This window comes from Odontesthes bonariensis, chromosome 7, assembly GCF_027942865.1.
Source record: "Odontesthes bonariensis isolate fOdoBon6 chromosome 7, fOdoBon6.hap1, whole genome shotgun sequence".
NCBI lineage: Eukaryota > Metazoa > Chordata > Actinopteri > Atheriniformes > Atherinopsidae > Odontesthes > Odontesthes bonariensis.
This window is the reverse complement of record NC_134512.1, coordinates 37,648,031-37,668,345: the sequence shown is the minus strand read 5'-3', so window position 1 is coordinate 37,668,345 and position 20,315 is coordinate 37,648,031. Positions and strand designations below refer to the sequence as shown.

At 45.9% G+C, this 20,315-nt stretch overlaps 1 protein-coding gene across 1 annotated transcript in view; it reads right to left on the bottom strand.

The window, feature by feature from the left end:
• phf21ab (PHD finger protein 21Ab) overlaps positions 1-20,315 on the bottom strand; it is a 46,137-nt gene that overhangs the window by 5,697 nt on the left and 20,125 nt on the right. Inside the window, exons 9-18 of the mRNA XM_075470736.1 lie at positions 17,716-17,808; positions 15,358-15,702; positions 13,778-13,888; positions 13,615-13,666; positions 13,459-13,538; positions 8,716-8,776; positions 4,931-5,037; positions 3,747-3,902; positions 3,296-3,371; positions 3,100-3,203 (exon numbers count right to left, since the gene is read on the bottom strand). Of these exons, the coding sequence (XP_075326851.1) occupies positions 3,100-3,203; positions 3,296-3,371; positions 3,747-3,902; positions 4,931-5,037; positions 8,716-8,776; positions 13,459-13,538; positions 13,615-13,666; positions 13,778-13,888; positions 15,358-15,702; positions 17,716-17,808 (1,185 nt within the window). The remainder of the gene's footprint in view (positions 1-3,099; positions 3,204-3,295; positions 3,372-3,746; positions 3,903-4,930; positions 5,038-8,715; positions 8,777-13,458; positions 13,539-13,614; positions 13,667-13,777; positions 13,889-15,357; positions 15,703-17,715; positions 17,809-20,315) is intronic.

Below are 20,315 nucleotides of genomic sequence, written 5' to 3'. Positions count from 1 at the left end.
AAATCAAATCAAATTTATTTATATAGCACATTTCATGTACAAAACAATTCAAAGTGCTTCACATAAAATAAAAGCATTGCAGCAGGGAGTGGAAGAAGCATTAAAAATACATGAAAGAATATAAAGAGAAACAAATAAAATCATTTAAATGAATTTAAAAACAAGCAACAGTCCAGATAAGTTCAAAGATATCGTGCAGATTTCATGCATAGACACATGAGAACAGAAATGTTTTAATCGTTTATTTAATCATTTGTTTAACCATTTATTCATTTATTTAATCATTTAATTTTAACTTTGATTTATTAACATATTTATTCCTGTTTTTTGCTGTAATTTGCAATCTTTACCTAAATTAAATCTTGAGCATTATTTCATTTATAAATGTATTTTACACTTCCATATTTATTTCCCAAAGAATATTCATCTCACCGTCTCCCTTTGACTCTTTCTGTTTGTTTGAATGAGCACATGTCTCAAACAGAGGATTGTTTTCTATCAGCTCTGCTTCACCTGCTCTCAGAGGTAAGAGCTGATCAGTTCTGGCCCGGTTCTGTCAGAGAATCTGCTCTGCGATGAGGAAACAAAGCGTTATTCTGATTCTTTTCTTCCTCCTGCTGAACACTGACAGCAGCTTTGTGCTTTTAATCCTGATATCAGCTGATTATCGGCTGGGTGTCGGATGCTGGTCTGCTGCCTCCGACATGTTGTCACTGCTGCTGTGTTGAACTGGGAGAACTGTTTTGTTTATTTTATTCAGTCGCACAGTACACAACAAACGTGTTCAGGACAATCACAGCATTTCTTTAAGTGACTGAAAAGGCCTACAGGCTGCAGCGTAATGCTTATATTTAAGCCTGTCGTGTTGAACAAAATGAAGCTACCCATCAACCTATATTTTTTACAAATACTAAAGTAGGAAGAAAAGTAATAGTGAAAAGAGGAAAGACAAAAAAAAAAAAAAAAAAAAAAACAGAATTGCATCCAATAAAGTAAAAAAATAGAAGAATAATGAAACAAAATCATAAATAAACACAAAATCCTTCACAAATTATAAATACTCAAAAATTGATTTAGAAACCATCCTTTAGAAAACCAAAAATGTTTTTTACATTTATATTAGCATCCTTCCATAATGAAAGCCCAACAACAGACATGCAGCCGCTTTATTCTCTTAACTTATACTTTGTTTCTTGAGATGAGAAAAAACTTTTATTTTATGCTGACTGGGAGTAACTTTGATTTATACATTATTTGCATTATTTTGTAATATACCAGATCATTGAATTTCATAAACAGTAATCAACCTTATTAATAATCCGTACGGCTCGTTTCTGTAGGAGAACTATGGCGTTAACAGTTGTTTTATATGTGGAGCCCCAGACTTCCACACAGCATGATGTGTAAGGAAGTATAAAGTGAGCAGTAAATAATATGTAAGGCCTTATAATTAGGGACCGAGCAAACTGCAAGGACCCTAATGTATCTGTACTGTTTCTTATTATTCCGTCTTTCCGTCAGATTCTTTGCACAAGGTACGCGAAAACTCATGAAATTGTTCATGACGACATGAAAGAATCTAAACTTTATATTTTTCGGAGTTGCTCATTGGCTCTGTAGCGCCCCCTACGGTGCTTAAAAATGGTCCCCGCAATAGGATTAGTTTCGCATGGGACGACGAAACTTGGTACACCCATTCATCATGCCCAGACGCACAAAAAAGTCTCATGCTGCCATGGTCCCACATCCACAGGAAGGCGGCCATTTTGGATGGAAAGTGCGTTTTGGTGCCATTTTTGCCCGATTCCACCCCTTGCATATGATCGAACTTGTCCTACAGATTTAAAGCTACAGACTTCAAACTTGGCCAGATTACTCTTAAGACATGGGAGGGAAAAATCATGGAGAAACTTTTTCAAAACTTAAAGGGTGTGGCGACTTCTCAAAGTTCAATTACTCGCTACAAAAAAATGAAGTCGCTTATAACGTCCACATACATTTTCCAATCTGTCCCAAACTTCATACGGTGAATGCTGGAACCAGCCTGAACGCGCACATATATCATAGTGACATCCACCTATAGCGCCACCTGCAGTATTTTTTTTTCCACACCTCACATTTGATCAAACTCCTCCTACAGATTTAATGCAAAAACCTTCAAACGTGGCCAGGTTACTCTTAAGACACGGGGGGAAAAACTCATGGAGAAACTTTTCCAAACCTCAAAGGGTGTGGGCGTGGCCAGGTGGTGAAAATCGTGTGATGGCGTTTGAGACTTGAAAGACTTATCATCATCGCAAGGTCATGAAACTTGGTACACACGTCCACCCTGACGAGCTCGTACGTATGTAAAGGGTATCATGTGTGGGCGGAGCAACATGGCTCAGTGGCGCCCCCCAGAAATGTTAAAAAAAACCTCCGCATTGCGGTTATTATGCGCTCGTACGTACGCAGAGGGTATCGTGCGTGTGGGCAGAGCTGCGCGACTACGGCGTCCAGCGCATGCCCAACGTGCGCACATCTCGGTCCCGCATACAGCTGCTTGCAGCTTTCTAGTTTAATATGTTTCTTGATTTGTGCAGAATTGCTATCGTCTTCAAAATCTTTCCTTTGACATAATTAACATGTGGTTTTCCATGTTAATTTATGGTCAATAAAAATTTTATCTCAGTCACTCTGTCACAAAATTTAAAAATGAAAATTTCATTAAAAATAAAACATTTAAAAAATCTTAATCTTAAAAATTTAAAAATTTAAAAAATTTAAAAAAATTTAAAACATTTAAAAAATTTAAAACATTTAAAAAATTTTAAAAAATAAATCTTAAAAATTCCTTTGATATAATTAACATGTGGTTCCCATGTTAATTTATGGTCAATAAAATTTTTATCTCTGTCACTTTCAATTTCAGCATCATCATTTTTAATTTCATGTCCTTGTCAAATTCTTTTCGATGTCCAAAGACCATAAATTTAGGTTTTTTTCATATTGAGTGACAATCTATTAACATGGAACCAGGTTTTGAGAGCTGGGAAGGCTGAACGGGAATTTTCTGAACTCGTTTCTCAGCTCCTGGAGCTGTGGAAGCGTGTTTCTCACCGTTATGGAGTTACTAAGCTGCTTGACTCTCTGCTCCAGCTGCTCGCGCTCCAGCTTCAGCTCAGAACTCCACTTCATCAGCTTCTGCTTCTCCTCCTCTTTAGCTGTAAGACAGAAGAGAAGAGAGCCGCTGGGTCAGTCTGTCCTCCCGGCTGTCCCAGCAGGTGTCTGACAGAGGGAAACGCTCTGCTGTCACCTTCTTTGTAAGCGATGTAGGAATGAACGATAGCCAGGGTTCCAGGCCAGGGAATGGCTTCTTCTTTTTTCAGGATCTGCAGAGAGAAGCTCGGAGGTGTCACACAGGCTGAGGCTCAGAGAAGACTCGAATAAAAGGAGAGATTAGCCGCCACGCTGAGGTGGAGCCGAACAAGGAACAGGCAATGAAGTGGATGGACGTGAGATGTCATTCTTAACTGACACAATGAATGAAACATAAGCACAAAAAAACAATACTGCATCATGTAAATGCTTACAAAGGGTTGAACAGTGCTAAAGTTCAGGATAGCGTGGCAGAAGGCCTACAGCAGAAGCAGTTCTACATTAAAAACCCCCCCGGCTACAGGCCCTGATGAGCCCTGATTGGCCCCTCTGGACTGCGGTACCCCCTTTCCCCCTGACTCAGGTTCAGTCTCAGCTGCTGCGGTTACCTGATCTTGACATTTTGGACAGATCCACATGCCTTTAGGAATGGTTTTCAGGGGTGGATCCAGGCAGTCCAGGTGATAAACACGAGAACACGTGTCGCACATGAGCAACTGGCCACTGCGTCTGCACACAGTGCAGAAATCCTCATGGATGTCTCCCTGTGAGGAAGAATTGGACCCATCAGTTTCCCTGCCCAACTGAGCCCCAGGCGAGGCGGGGAGGGGGGGTGGGGGGGTGTAGGGGGCACTGTGATCTGGTTTAGTTTACAGCTGTTCTTGTTTAGACGTCTAATGGACATGTGTGTTAAGCTACTTTTAACATCTGGGAGTTAGCATGTGTCTGAGGCCCCATCCACACGTAGCCGGGTATCTGCTAAAACGAATATATTTTCCTACGTTTGGACCCGTCATCCACATGAAAACGCATCGTAAACGAATATTTTTAAAAACTCCGGGCAAAGTGAAGATATGTGCATTTGCGTGCAGACATTGATGACCGGAGTTTTGCGTTTTCGAACGTCACAATATGCGCCAAAACAACAACAAATCTGCTCTGACGTCAAACGTGCGACCTTTGTTTACTGAAGAAGCACGGATGCCTTCAGAACTGTGGCGGTTATTATTGTGCAGGCGCCGTTTACCGCCTTGATTTTACACGCCCAACTGCTGCTCCAAGAGCACAGGCGACGGGCAACGTCGCGGTCGGTGATTTACCCCCTCATGACAACTCCACGTAGGCATGTTCTTTGCCGAAAATCGTTGACGCCGGTTTTGGATCAGACCGGGACGCACTACAGGTTTGGATGCTTATGAATGGGATAAAAAAACGCAGATGTTCGGTTATGTGTGGAAGGTTTTTTTTTCGAAAACGAGGTAATGTGGATACAAATTATTTTATAAACGGAGGGGGGGGGTGTTCGGTTTTAAAAAATACCCGGCTACGTGTGTACATAGCCTGAGTTATTCATGGATGCTCTGGGCTACAGGACACTGTTCACTTTGTAAGGCTGAATCAAAGTAAAAAAAAAAAAATCAATGGCTGATGATCATCACATGGAGACAAACTCATGGACGTGTGTGTGGAGGTCTGGGGGTGTAAATGAGTGACAGAGCTACGGGGCCAATAGGACTGTGTGTGACAGGGCGTCCGACCCTGTGAGGTGTCCGTCTCCCCCATCGTTACTTACATCCCCAGAGCTGGGGCTGGGCAGGGGGAGGGGACGGACGGGGCTGGAGGGGGAGGCCGGGGTGAGGCTGCCCAGCTCCGGGACGCTGCTGTATTTGGGTGGGCGACCTGGGTGAAATGAGACAGACGACAAAGACGGAAAAACAAAGAAAAAAAAGAAAGATGGAGAGGGGGGAGAAAACAAAAACAAACAAGTCTGTATGACATACCTTGGAAAGGGAGTCTTCGTTGGCTAGCATGAGTCAGGGGAGCAGTGAGGGAGGAAGAGGAGGAGGAAGAGGGGGAGTCAGAAGCACAGACAGCAGTGTTAGTGCAGGAGACCGGCTCCGTGCGAGCTGAAGCCGACACACACCTGCGGCCAGATGTTAACACACCTGCTGCCAGTTGTTAAAGGGACAGTTCGCCTCTTTTGACATGAAGCTGTATGACATCCCATATCAGCAACATCATTTCTGAACATCTTCTTACCCCCTGCTGCGTCCTGTGAGCAGAGTTCCAGCCTCGTTTTGGTGTTGATGAAGGTAGTCCGGCTAGTTGGCTGGGGTTTAAAAAATAAAGTGTTTTGCTTCTCAAAACAATATGCGTTCAACAGAGTAATACATTTGCATCACAAAATGGTTCTCCAGGAAAAAGTCAGACCTCACAATCTCTTGGCCCTATTTTCTCTCCCTTCAAATTGTGACTTTTTCCTGCACTGGAAAAAATCTAAATCTTACCAAGTATATTTTGCTCATTGAGTATCTCATTACACTTAATATAAGACACTACTGCCTAACAAGTACCATTTCAGCCAGATATAGGGACTTGTTTGAAGACAATACATCTGGAATATCTTGTTAAATGAAAAAGTCTTGAAAACAAATTGTTTTGACTCACATATCATATGAAACAAGCTTTTTTTTACATTTGAAGAGGTTTTTAAGCTAATTTCAAGATCACTTTTAGCTCAAAAGTCCTAAATATCACATCTTATTTCAAGAAATCTTGACAAGCCGATTTTCACTAGTTCCATTGGCAGATTTTTTTTTTGCTTATTTCAAGCAAAAACGTTTTTTATTTGTTGTTTTTCTTACTTATTTTTGGAGGGGCATTCTTTCCAGTGTGGAGAACCATTCTGTGATGCAAATGTATTACTCTGTTGAACGCATATTGTTTTGAGAAGCAAAACGCTTTATTTTTTAAACCCCAGCCAACTAGCCGGACTACCTTCATCAACACCAAAACGAGGCTGGAACTCTGCTCACAGGACGCAGCAGGGGTAAGAAGATGTTCAGAAATGATGTTGCTGATATGGGATGTCACACAGCTTCATGTCAGAAGAGGCGAACTGTCCCTTTAACACACCTCAGAGGTTTCATCTTTTAACTTCCTGTCTGCGCAGCTTTGGATCAAACATCGATCGCTTTTATAATCGGACGAGGAGACGAAGACGAGGTCAGGATCAGCAGCTCGTTCACAGGTCGCTGATCCTGACCTCGTTAAAAATCAGGAACATCTTGTCTCAGAGTGATGCAGAAAATCTGCTCCATGCGTCTGTTACTTCAGGGTCGGACGGCTGTAATTCTTTATTATTATTATTATTTCTCCAGTTTTAGCTTCTCTTCATTGGCTCCCTGTTAGATTCAGAATAGAATTTAAGATTCTCCTCCTCACATATAAAGCTGTTTATGAACGAGCTCCGTCATATCTTAAAGATCTCATTAACAGAGCCTTCAGTTATCAGGCCCCTCTCTGTGGAACCAGCTGCCAGTTTGGGAGGCAGAGCCTTCAGTTATCAGGCCCCTCTCTGTGGAACCAGCTGCCAGTTTGGGAGGCAGAGCCTTCAGTTATCAGGCCCCTCTCTGTGGAACCAGCTGCCAGTTTGGGAGGCAGAGCCTTCAGTTATCAGGCCCCTCTCTGTGGAACCAGCTGCCAGTTTGGGAAGCAGAGCCTTCAGTTATCAGGCCCCTCTCTGTGGAACCAGCTGCCAGTTTGGGAGGCAGAGCCTTCAGTTATCAGGCCCCTCTCTGTGGAACCAGCTGCCAGTTTGGGAGGCAGAGCCTTCAGTTATCAGGCCCCTCTCTGTGGAACCAGCTGCCAGTTTGGCTTCAGGAAACAGACCCCCTCTCCTGGTCCTGGTTCTGGTCCTGATGGAGGTTTCTTCCTGTTTTTTTCTTTCCACAGTAACTTGGAGGTCCTGACTTCTGTTTGGTCTATAATGAAAGACGGACGTAGCCGCCAACTTCTCTGATAAAATACAAAGTTGTGATGATGTCATCAGCTAAATGAACTCTTGATTCCTTCCGAAAACGCCACCATTAAATAAATGTTTTTCTGGTTAAAAACACAAACAATGACGACCAAATGGTGAACTTGTGGCTTCGGAACGTCGGTTAAACCAGAGCAGGACGTCACGTTGGTCCATGGCTGATAAACGGTCTTTAAACGCACCACGAGGAGGAAAAACAGCAGGAACAGGGCGGAGCTAACAGCTAACGCCTCCAACTGCTGGAGTGCTTTGTTGTTTTTCTCCATTTCAAAAATCCTGCCTTTCACAACCAAAACTGAGAAATCATCCCACTGATGCATCTGCGATCAGAACCGGGCCTCAGAACCCAGAGTCCTGGTTCTGGGTGGACTCCATCCTGCATGTTTTAGATTTTTTTCTTTTAATTGTTTATGAGCCAATAAGAGCCAAGATCCAACAAAGACAGGAAGTTAAAAGACAAACAGAAAGTGAAGGAAATAAAAAAAAGAAAGGTTGGGGGTTTGGGGGAGGGGGGGGCCTGCAGAGCGTTGATAAACACGAGTCCGAGCCCCCCCCCCCTCAGGTCAAAGAACACCAGATGAATAAAAGCTGATGTTCTGCGACCTTCAGGCTGCAGGTGTGTTAAAATCTGACACAGCGAGTTACACACGACAACATTCAGCTCCGTCTGCGTGGAAATGTTTCAGGTTAAAGCCCCGAAGCGGGTCATTAAACAGCAGATTAACTCTAAACTGGAAGCTTCGGGTGTCAGGTTTTCAGCATTTTTAGGTGTGACGCTACAGAAGCAGCCGTGTTGCCGTTTCCACACGTCGGTTAACACATCAGTTAGTGAGGATCTGTGGACTTCGTACAGTTCCCATGATGCAGTTCTGCTGCTCCCAGAGAGAGTTACAGCTTTGGATGAAGGCTGATCCAGATTTATGGTTCTTTATCAAAGTGCTCCAGAACTTTTGTCTCACAGTAAATTCATTTCGATGGATTTATTGACATCATCAAAATGGAATAAAATAGGTTAGAACACGAAGAAACTCCCCAAACCAACAGAAATGGCAGAGCAGCATTCGTTTAACTTGGTGAACTTTTTCCGAATCTGACTCAGTTCTCTGTTTGATAAGAAATGTTTGTTTTATGTGAACTTTCACAGGTTCATTTGGTTCTCATGAGTAAAGTTAAACTGGAGTTCTGGCTTTACCAAACGACCTGCGAACATGAGGGATAACACGAGGCCACGGAGGGGAAAACTAAACCGCAGCCGAGACGAAACGTTTCCCGAGGAGCTTAATGTGAGCACTCTGACAAACAAGCATAAATCCGGCTTTAAACGTGACACCCGACTGAAACGACAGGAAGCAGAAAGCAAAGGAAGTAAGAAAGAGTTTCACAGCGTGTTATTAGTGCTGAGCAAGAGATTAGTTTCTATTCTACTGCATCTACTGTTTTCAAACTGTCCTGAGCCTCAACACATCAGAGCACGCAGGCAGAGCCAGAACTCTGAATCAGTCTGTACTGTGACCTGCTGGTCAGAGTTTCATACGGACCTCTCTTCCTGGTCCCCTGGTGTAGAGGGCTGTTCAGGTAACTCACTGCGCTCTTTTTCCTCTGAAACAAAAGTGACAAAAAGAAGAGCTGTAATTTCACCTAAATCATCCCAAACCTCCAGGCTCAAAGTGGAGACAAAACAGAGAAAATTATGCAGGTCCAGCCTGGACATATTTACATAACTGGCCAAAGGATGTAAAAGAAGCATGCAGGGTTTCTGCAGGGTTTCTGCAGTGTTTCTGCAGGGTTTCTGTAGGGTTTCTGCAGTGTTTCTGCAGTGTTTCTGTAGGGTTTCTGCAGGGATTCTGTAGGGTTTCTGCAGGGTTTCTGCAGGGTTTCTGCAGGGTTTCTGCAGGGTTTCTGCAGTGTTTCTGCAGGGTTTCTGTAGGGTTTCTGTAGGGTTTCTGCAGGGTTTCTGTAGGGTTTCTGCAGGGTTTCTGCAGGGTTTCTGCAGGGTTTCTGCAGTGTTTCTGCAGGGTTTCTGTAGGGTTTCTGTAGGGTTTCTGCAGTGTTTCTGTAGGGTTTCTGTAGGGTTTCTGCAGGGTTTCTGTAGGGTTTCTGTAGGGTTTCTGCAGTGTTTCTGTAGGGTTTCTGTAGGGTTTCTGCAGTGTTTCTGTAGGGTTTCTGCAGGGTTTCTGTAGGGTTTCTGCAGTGTTTCTGTAGGGTTTCTGCGGGGTTTCTGTAGGGTTTCTGCAGTGTTTCTGTAGGGTTTCTGCAGGGTTTCTGTAGGGTTTCTGCAGGGTTTCTGTAGGGTTTCTGCAGTGTTTCTGCAGGGTTTCTGCATGGTTTCTGTAGGGTTTCTGCATGGTTTCTGTAGGGTTTCTGCAGTGTTTCTGCAGTGTTTCTGTAGGGTTTCTGCAGTGTTTCTGCAGTGTTTCTGCAGGGTTTCTGTAGGGTTTCTGCTGGGTTTCTGCAGGGTTTCTGTAGGGTTTCTGCAGTGTTTCTGTAGGGTTTCTGTAGGGTTTCTGCAGGGTTTCTGCAGGGTTTCTGTAGGGTTTCTGCAGGGTTTCTGTAGGGTTTCTGCTGGATTTCTGCAGGGTTTCTGTAGGGTTTCTGCAGTGTTTCGGTAGGGTTTCTGTAGGGTTTCTGCAGTGTTTCTGTAGGGTTTCTGCAGTGTTTCTGTGGGGTTTCTGCGGGGTTTCTGTAGGGTTTCTGCAGTGTTTCTGTAGGGTTTTTGCAGTGTTTCTGTAGGGTTTCTGTGGGGTTTCTGCGGGGTTTCTGTAGGGTTTCAGTAGGGTTTCTGTAGGGTTTCTGCAGTGTTTCTGTAGGGTTTTTGCAGTGTTTCTGTAGGGTTTCTGTAGGGTTTCTGCAGTGTTTCTGTAGGGTTTCTGTAGGGTTTCTGTAGGGTTTCTGCAGTGTTTCTGTAGGGTTTCTGCAGTGTTTCTGTAGGGTTTCTGTAGGGTTTCTGCAGTGTTTCTGTAGGGTTTCTGCAGTGTTTCTGTAGGGTTTCTGTAGGGTTTCTGCAGTGTTTCTGTAGAGTTTCTGCAGTGTTTCTGCAGTGTTTCTGTAGGGTTTCTGTAGGGTTTCTGCAGTGTTTCTGTAGGGTTTCTGCAGTGTTTCTTCAGGGTTTCTGCAGTGTTTCTTCAGGGTTTCTGCGGGGTTTCTGTAGGGTTTCTGTAGGGTTTCTGCAGTGTTTCTGTAGGGTTTCTGCAGTGTTTCTGTAGGGTTTCTGCAGGGTTTCTGTAGGGTTTCTGCAGGGTTTCTGCAGTGTTTCTGTAGGGTTTCTGCAGGGTTTCTGCAGTGTTTCTGTAGGGTTTCTGCAGGGTTTCTGTAGGGTTTCTGCAGTGTTTCTGTAGGGTTTCTGTAGGGTTTCTGCAGTGTTTCTGTAGGGTTTCTGCAGTGTTTCTGTAGGGTTTCTGCAGTGTTTCTGTAGGGTTTCTGCAGGGTTTCTGTAGGGTTTCTGCAGTGTTTCTGTAGGGTTTCTGCGGGGTTTCTGTAGGGTTTCTGCAGTGTTTCTGTAGGGTTTCTGCAGGGTTTCTGCAGTGTTTCTGTAGGGTTTCTGCGGGGTTTCTGTAGGGTTTCTGCAGGGTTTCTGTAGGGTTTCTGCAGTGTTTCTGCAGTGTTTCTGTAGGGTTTCTGCGGGGTTTCTGTAGGGTTTCTGCAGTGTTTCTGTAGGGTTTCTGCAGGGTTTCTGCAGTGTTTCTGTAGGGTTTCTGCGGGGTTTCTGTAGGGTTTCTGCAGGGTTTCTGTAGGGTTTCTGCAGTGTTTCTGCAGTGTTTCTGTAGGGTTTCTGCGGGGTTTCTGTAGGGTTTCTGCTGTGTTTCTGTAGGGTTTCTGTAGTGTTTCTGTAGGGTTTCTGCGGGGTTTCTGTAGGGTTTCTGCAGTGTTTCTGCAGGGTTTCTGCAGTGCTTCTGTAGGGTTTCTGCGGGGTTTCTGTAGGGTTTCTGCGGGGTTTCTGTAGGGTTTCTGTAGGGTTTCTGCAGTGTTTCTGTAGGGTTTCTGCGGGGTTTCTGTAGGGTTTCTGCAGGGTTTCTGTAGGGTTTCTGCAGTGTTTCTGCGGGGTTTCTGCGGGGTTTCTGCAGTGTTTCTGTAGGGTTTCTGCAGTGTTTCTGCAGGGTTTCTGCAGGGTTTCTGTAGGGTTTCTGCAGTGTTTCTGCGGGGTTTCTGCGGGGTTTCTGCAGTGTTTCTGTAGGGTTTCTGCGGGGTTTCTGTAGGGTTTCTGTTGGGTTTCTGTAGGGTTTCTGCAGTGTTTCTGCGGGGTTTCTGCGGGGTTTCTGTAGGGTTTCTGCAGTGTTTCTGCAGGGTTTCTGCAGGGTTTCTGTAGGGTTTCTGCAGTGTTTCTGTAGGGTTTCTGCGGGGTTTCTGTAGGGTTTCTGTAGGGTTTCTGCAGGGTTTCTGCAGGGTTTCTGCAGTGTTTCTGTAGGGTTTCTGCAGTGTTTCTGCAGTGTTTCTGTAGGGTTTCTGCAGTGTTTCTGTAGGGTTTCTGCAGTGTTTCTGTAGGGTTTCTGCGGGGTTTCTGCAGGGTTTCTGCTGTGTTTCTGTAGGGTTTCTGCAGGGTTTCTGCAGGGTTTCTGTAGTGTTTCTGTAGGGTTTCTGCAGTGTTTCTGTAGGGTTTCTGTAGGGTTTCTGCAGTGTTTCTGTAGGGTTTCTGCGGGGTTTCTGCAGGGTTTCTGCAGTGTTTCTGTAGGGTTTCTGCAGTGTTTCTGCAGTGTTTCTGTAGGGTTTCTGCGGGGTTTCTGTAGGGTTTCTGCAGGGTTTCTGTAGGGTTTCTGCAGGGTTTCTGCAGGGTTTCTGCAGTGTTTCTGTAGGGTTTCTGTAGGGTTTCTGTAGGGTTTCTGCAGTGTTTCTGTAGGGTTTCTGCGGGGTTTCTGTAGGGTTTCTGCGGGGTTTCTGTAGGGTTTCTGTAGGGTTTCTGCAGTGTTTCTGTAGGGTTTCTGCGGGGTTTCTGTAGGGTTTCTGCAGGGTTTCTGTAGGGTTTCTGCAGTGTTTCTGCAGGGTTTCTGTAGGGTTTCTGCAGTGTTTCTGTAGGGTTTCTGCAGTGTTTCTGTAGGGTTTCTGCGGGGTTTCTGCAGGGTTTCTGCTGTGTTTCTGTAGGGTTTCTGCAGGGTTTCTGCAGGGTTTCTGTAGGGTTTCTGTAGGGTTTCTGCGGGGTTTCTGCGGGGTTTCTGTAGGGTTTCTGCAGTGTTTCTGTAGGGTTTCTGCAGGGTTTCTGCAGGGTTTCTGTAGGGTTTCTGTAGGGTTTCTGCAGTGTTTCTGTAGGGTTTCTGCAGTGTTTCTGTAGGGTTTCTGCAGTGTTTCTGTAGGGTTTCTGTAGGGTTTCTGCAGGGTTTCTGCAGGGTTTCTGCATGGTTTCTGCAGGGTTTCTGCAGTGTTTCTGCAGGGTTTCTGCGGGGTTTCTGCGGGGTTTCTGCAGGGTTTCTGTGGGGTTTCTGCAGTGTTTCTGCAGGGTTACAAACATGGCCACAATGTTCAGAAGCTATACAGTGGAAACCGCTTATAGTGATCACGTTGGTCCAGAGCCAATTTGAACACTATAAGCGGTTGATTACTAAAACCGAATTTTATTATTTTACTTTTTTTGCTATTTTATTTTTTACTCCCTTGATTCCTTTCTGGACGTCTGCTTCTGCCTCGCTAGCTAACGTAACGAGTTGACACCAGGCAGCAAGCCGAGGTGCTGCGGCGAAGCTTGGCATTCCTCAGGCTACCTTGTGTAGTCTAATTAAGCAACGAGAGACAGTCGTGAATGCTAACGACGGAGAAAGAAAACGACGGCGCCCGGGAAAAGCACCTGAGGAATGCCAAGCTTCGCCTCAGCATCTCGTTGGCTCGTTTTTGGTAATTTGTCATACGCCTCGAGGAGACTATGTTTTTCATTCAGAGAAAATGACTTCCTTTTTCCAGCCATGATTCGCGCGCTTGCTGCCCGGTGTCAACTCGTTACGTTGGCTAGCGAGGCAGAAGCAGACGAGCAGAAAGGAATCAAGGGAGTAAAAAATAAAATAGCTACACGTAGTTTTAAAATTATTTTTGCACATGTTTACGTTCATAAAATGGCCAAAAATGAACATTATAAGCGGATTTCTTGATTACTATAAATAAATTATTTAAATAGCATTTGTATAGAAATGATTCTGTCCCAAGCCTTTTGATCTATATAAGAGGTTGATTACTATATCCGTGACCACTATAAGCGGTTTCCACTGTAGTAATAAAACTAAATCTTCTGTTTGTGACAAAAATCTAAACATTATTGGTGTTTTTTTCTTAAACTGAAAGTAAAGCAGAACAGGTGGACGTACCTCGGGCTCAAACACGGCTCCGCTGTACACCGGGTTGGCCGTCGTTCTCCTCTTCCTCTCCTGCCGTTTGCTCTGGATCTCTGTAAGCGAAGACAGAGTTTCAGAACAGAAACAGCAGCAGCTTCAGCCTCTGCAGCCACTGAAACCGACACTCACCTTCCAGGTGGTCGTGTGTTACCAGGCCCAAAGACACCATGAAGGCCAGTTTCTGAGAGAGAAACGACAAGTTTACAAGAAAGATTTGAACTTCTTTGTAAAAATACCACCTTAACCAACACAAACCAAACTCCTGCAGAACCCGAACCTGCGTGGGTCTTACTTCTGGGTTCTCCTCCTTCTTGGGTCTGGGGGGTGGAGACAGCGGAGGGGTAGAGGAGGAGGGGAGGCTGACGACAACCTTCTGCTCTGCTCCTCCTGATTTAACAGTCTGCTGAGAGGAAGAGGAAGGCAGCGTTATTCTGGAGAACACAACAGTCAGAGCTGCTGTGGAATATTGATCTGTTAATAATCAATAATCCAAGAAGCTGCTGTGTTTAAAGCTGAAACAACGGCTGCTCTGTAAGAAAAGGTGAATCATCGTGACCTCAAACAGCCGGTGTGTTCCGTGAACCAACATCAGATGATTCTTGCTTATTTAAAATTCTCATTCAGCCTCACAAAGGAAAAACAGGAACAAAATGTTTTCTCCTCAACTCCAGGTAAACAATTTAAAAGCTCTAATCTGTTCATTCTACCTCGGAAAAGTTGAGCTATTTCATGCCTAGTCTCACCACCTTCATTACATAATATTTTCACATTTCAGACATGAAACACAGTGACGAGATAAAGAAAATGATGTTTCAAACAGCTGCCGATGAGACACAACAGGAAAAAATCTTGGGTCCATAACAGTGAACAGTTCAACGAACAGTGGAACAATCCCACCGGCCAACATCTGTCCTTTTTCTGGAGTGAAGCTGGAGGACACTTCAGCTGGAGAGCTGCCTTGTTTCACTGATGAAACCATTAATAATAGAGACAAAGAGCCTGTCAACAGCACTCAGCATGAGCTGCAGGCACAATTCAACCATCACACACTTGAATTTTAACATTTGCAGCACAAACACACATCACAGCTGCTTTCTGTGGATCCTGACGATGTGTTCAGGTTCATGTCCTTAAATGTTTTTACCCTGAAACATGACATCTTCAGGATTTGGTTTTTGCCTCCAGCACACACTGGACTTTAACTCTTCACCTCCCTGCTGCCACAAACACCACATCTGTACCAATCCACTTCTGAAAATGGGTTCAGAACAGCTGTGGTTGCAGCTCTTTGGGTTCTGCTCGGCTCTCTGCTGCTCTTTACGTTAAATTGATTAAAATTCGATTAGCTGTGCAGCACCAACGTTCATCGTCGGTGAAAGTCATTTTCTCAAGTAAAAGTTCAGTTTTATTGGCCAAAAATGTAGATAAATAGTTCAGTTTTGGACAATAACTAATAAATTCATAAAGTTCTGTGCAGGAAACTTATCGTTTCATGTGTGTCAGCTGCTGTTTAATAAATGAAAACAGCTCTGGATCTTGTTGCCACCTGTGCTCTGTCTGCGCTGGGTGATGGTGACGTTATTCACCTGCTCTGAATAAATGATTGAATTACAGAGAAAAGTATGACGGAGGCCAGGCGGCCAAACCGCCGACCAAACGTGGCCAAAGGACCTCGGAGGTGACGCTTTCTCAGAGTTACTCAAACCTTAACGCTGAACTTAACGTTACTTCCTGCTAAAATCTTCCTCTCTTCTATTTATCTATTTGATTTAAATTGAAGAAGTTTTCAGTCATACAAAGATTTTACTTTGAAGACATCAGATTTCTGGTGTTTCTGCCAGAATAAAGAAATGTTTGCACCTGCCGTCTTACCTTGGGCTCTGTGCTCAGGCTGCTGATCTGGATGGGCGGGGCTGGAGGCGGAGCCGGAACAGGGGTGGGGTTGTTGGGTGCCTGGGCGGGGCTGGCGAGACGGGTGGGCACGGGGGAGACGGGCGTGGTGATGACGATGCCGGTCAGGGGGGCGGCGCCGGTCTTGCTGCAGGGCTGGCCGTTGACGATGCGCACCTGGTGGATGGGAGCCGCCGAGGGCAGCGAGGTCGACAGCTTGGTGGCCAGCATGACGGGCCTCTGCAGCAGCTGGGGGGCCGCCATCATGGGCGGGGGAGGGGCCGGGGCGATGGGAACGTTGGTGGGCGTGGCCAGTTTTGGTCTGACCTGCTGATAACAGACAAGCGATCAGAAAACAGCACCGGGCCCGGCTGAGTAACACCCCCTCAGAGCTCTGCCTCAGGCCACGAGGAGAATTTTTATTATTTCAGTTCAGACGTGATTAAAGGGACAGTTCGCCTCTTCTGACATGAAGCTGTATGACATCCCATTTTATCAACATCATTGATGAACATCTTCTTACCCCCTGCTGCGTCCTGTGAGCCGAGTCCCAGCCTCGTTTTGGTGTTAGTCATAGTCATAGTTTATTTATAGAGCACATTTAAAACAACCTCAGTCGAGTGCTGTAGGCATAATAAAAATAATCATAAACACTACAACTACAAATACAACACAAGGGATACTAATCATTCAATATAAAACAAATTAAGATTAAAAGTGAAAATAAAAGAGAGTAAGAGGGATAAAGCGAAAGCGACAGAGCCAAAATTCCTCACTCAGCTGGGAGCGTTGACGAAAGTAGTTCCGGCTAGTTGGCTGGGGTTTAAAAAATAAAGTGTTTTGCTTCTCAGAACAACATGCGTTCAAAAAGAGTAATACATTTGCATCACAAAATGGTTCTCCAGGAAAAAGTCAGACCTCACAATCGCTTGGCCCTATTTTCTCTCCCTTCGTATCACTGCCTGCTGTGCAGACCGAGCAGCAAACACCGTAACGCCTCATCCTGACTGAAAGCGAGCAAAACTGACGCGATACGACGACAAAATTTGGCGAGGACGTCCTGATATGCAGCGTGACGATTTTGTCGGGAGGTATTCTATCGGTTCAGAAAGTTCTCACCTGAAACAGCGAGTTCTCCGGCTCCCTTCGGTTCAGATCTTTGTGGTTCGGGTGTTTGGGGTCATAAACCATCGGGTGCTGTTCCACGGCAAAGATCGGCTTCTCCTCGTCCGTTATTCCCTGAGTGATGCTAACCTGTTGCTAACTAGCTTGTCAACAGGAAGCAGCGTGTTCATTTCAACCAATGAGAACGGGCCGCCGCCGCCAAATGTCGTTCAGATAGAGACAGCGCGGGCGATTTTATAAGAGGACGGCGTGATCGCTGGACGGAGCGACATCGCTCGCTGCCTGTGAGGACAGGCTGATTGAAAAGTCACTTTATCGCTCGCTCGCGTTCAGTCAGGATGAGGTGTTACAGGCGCCAAGCGATTGTGAGGTCTGACTTTTTCCTGGAGAACCATTTTGTGATGCAAATGTATTACTCTGTTGAACGCATATTGTTTTGAGAAGCAAGACGCTTTATTTTTTAAACCCCAGCCAACTAGCCGGACTACCTTCATCAACACCAAAACGAGGCTGGAACTCTGCTCACAGGACGCAGCAGGGGGTAAGAAGATGTTCAGAAATGATGTTGCTGATATGGGATGTCATACAGCTTCATGTCAAAAGAGGCGAACTATCCCTTTAAAGGCACATTCCTCCTCTGCTGGTGTGGAATGTGCCTTTAATCCCACCTGAGGAGCAGGGGGGGGAAGAAGTATTCTTCTCCTACTCAGCATCTTTTTACCCTTTTTTCTCCTCGGCCTCTCTGCTTTGACATTTTTCTCCGTGGAAGCGAGCAGACAGAAACGGGTTAGCTTCGTGCTCCCAGATGTGTTACTCAGCACCAACATCAGCAACAGCTGTGCACTCACAGGGTTAAAACACACCAACAGCCAGAAAAAAAAAAACAAAAAAAAAAACACAAAGCTGCAGGAAAACAAGCTCTCACCACAGAAAAAAGCTGCACGCTCGCACACACTCAGGCAGGAAACCTCAAAAACAACCTGTTCACGGGTCGGTCGGGAAAATCAAAAGAAGCACAACAAGAGGAGAAGAGATGAGAAGAGGCAGCACAGAGCAAACGATGTTTTAGTGCCATGGAGCAAGGCATGAGTGTTTGCTTTGGTGCGCTGCTGCCCTCTGCTGGAGAGTGAGCACGTCACCTCAGGTGGGGGCCACACACACTGATCTGAGGGGAAGGGGGGTTAGGGTTGGGAGGCGGGTCTTACAGAGACGCACCTGTGGCTGAAAGGTGGGCCGAGGCGTCAGTCTAGGAGGAGGGACAAACTGAGGAACTTTGATTGGCTGGGCGGAGGTGGTGGTGGCCTGCACCTGAGACAAAACCACAGCAGATTGTGGATCTGTGGATCTGCCGGCACAACCACTGACATGTCTGCTGACGTCTGACCGACACGTCCACTGCTGCCGGCTCACACCTGCAGTTCTACCCCTAACCCAGGTACACAACAACACAGGCTGGGTACAGCTGGAACCATCTCGCTGTGGATCATCAAATCAGCTTTACTGGTTCGGGTCGGTCGGGATCAAACGTTTCTTAAATTCGTTCAAAGCCAGAATAAACAGAAATCATTTTTATCAAAGTCAAAAAATGTGCATTCACTAAGTTTATTATGGAAACAGAAAACTCCAGATGATTAACAGTAACAGCGTGGGGGGGGGGGGGGGGGGTCCAGAGAAATGAGCCCAGACATCGAGGCTGTGTTCGAAAACGCATACTTCTCATACTAACTGTTTGAGTTAGTATGCGAGTTTGAGTAAGCAGAAGTTCCCGGATGCATACTAGATTCTCTTAAATGTTGGGTATGCATCATGAGGTTACTACTCATACTCAAACTACCCAAGATGCAACGTAACGTGACGTCGCCGATCGTCATTTCCTGTCAAAACGGCAGTTTCAAGCTAGCTACAACGAGGGTAGGTTCACTTCCTGTTTTCAAAACAAAAGCACCAATTGTATGGTAATGGCTTTCCCTATGATAAAAGGCAACGGGTATTTTATTTTGTGAAAATAACCGGAAGTGCGTTGCTCACTGTGGCTAGCTTTAGTAGCGCCGAATTCGTGTGAACAAAATTGTAAATAGCCGGTATTTTGTCAGGTTTTCAACACGTTGGGGATCTAAACGACTACTTTCTCACCTGAAAATGTTTCAAATGTTGCTAAAGTTTACAGAGTTTAGAGCTTAAGAGAAATCAGCTTCAGGCCGGCTGATTTCGGCTCGGGCAAGAGCAAAATGCATTGTGGGTAAATGCTCTGCATACTGACTGATCGATGAGTATGCAGTATGGAAGTATGTAGTATGCGGTTTCGAACACAGCCCGAGTCTGGTTCAAATTTAGATGCTGTTTCCAGATGCCTGAAGGTCCCTAATAAGCACCGTGGGGGGGGGGGGGGCAACTTAGAGGTAAACTGCTCAGATAGAGAGATTATCCACAAGAAACATGAGCTGACAGGAGAAGACGTGTCCTGTGGTGTGATGGAGCTGAAACTGTTCGGATCTTTGGAGGAAAAAGGAGGAAGCCGCAGGCCTCAGAACACCATCCCAACTGAGAAGCACGGGGGTGGCAGCGTCATGCTGGGGGAGGGCTGCTCTGCTGCAGGAGGGACCGGTGCGCCTCGCAGAACAGATGGCATCATGGAAAAAGAAAAATGATGTGGCTATACTGAAGCAACATCTGGAAACATCAGCCAGAAAGTCTTCCAGATGGACGAAAACCCCAAAGACGAGCGAGAAAGGCCATTTCCACCGGTTCTGTCCGGAGGAACGGGCCAAAACTGCAGCAAACTATCGTTAGAAGGTGGTGGAAGGAAACCCAAAACGTCTGGCCCGAGTTCAGTTACATTTCAGACCATCTTAGGTCATCTCTCTTTATTCTGACCAACGTGACGGAGATTCAAACGGACCTGAACCAGAAAGAGTTTGCACTGATCTAATGATGGACGCTGAGGAGGAAACTTCTGGTTTCCGCTGTTTGTATCTGAAGGTCTAAACCGGATCAGTCTCATAAGGACGCAGAAGATCTTCGGCTTCTGGAAGGTTCTCGCCGATCTAAAATATGAGCCGATAAACAATCAACCTCTGGCTCTGCGTTTGAGTCGCCATCAGTAGGTGAAGCAGAAACTACGTCTCAGTGGAGCACCGTGACCTCCTGTTTGGATCTGAGACGCTGAGTGGATTCAGGTGACTGTTTGACTGGTGACATCACAGCTTCTGATGTCATCAGGCCACCACTCACACCGCAGCCCGCTCGAGCACTTTCTCGACACTTTGCGGCAGTCTAAACGCCTCTGAGGGCGGTCTAAACGTCTCTGAGGGCGGTCTAAACGCCTCTGAGGGCGGTCTAATAGCCTCTGAGGGCGGTCTAAACGCCTCTGAGGGCGGTCTAAAAGCCTCTGAGGGCGGTCTAAGAGCCTCTGAGGGCGGTCTAAACGCCCTTAAGGGCGGTCTAAAAGCCTCTGAGGGCGGTCTAATAGCCTCTGAGGGCGGTCTAAACGCCTCTGAGGGCGGTCTAAGAGCCTCAGAGGACGGTCTAAGAGCCTCTGAGGGCGGTCTAAGAGCCTCTGAGGGCGGTCTAAACGTCCTTGAGGGCGGTCTAAACACCTCTGAGGGCGGTCTAAACGCCCTTGAGGGCAGTCTAAAAGCCTCTGAGGGCGGTCTAAAAGCCTCTGAGGGCGGTCTAAACGCCCTTGAGGGCGGTCTAAACACCTCTGAGGGCGGTCTAAGAGCCTCTGAGGGCGGTCTAAACGCCCTTGAGGGCGGTCTAAGAGCCTCTGAGGGCGGTCTAAACGCCCTTGAGGGCGGTCTAAAAGCCTCTGAGGG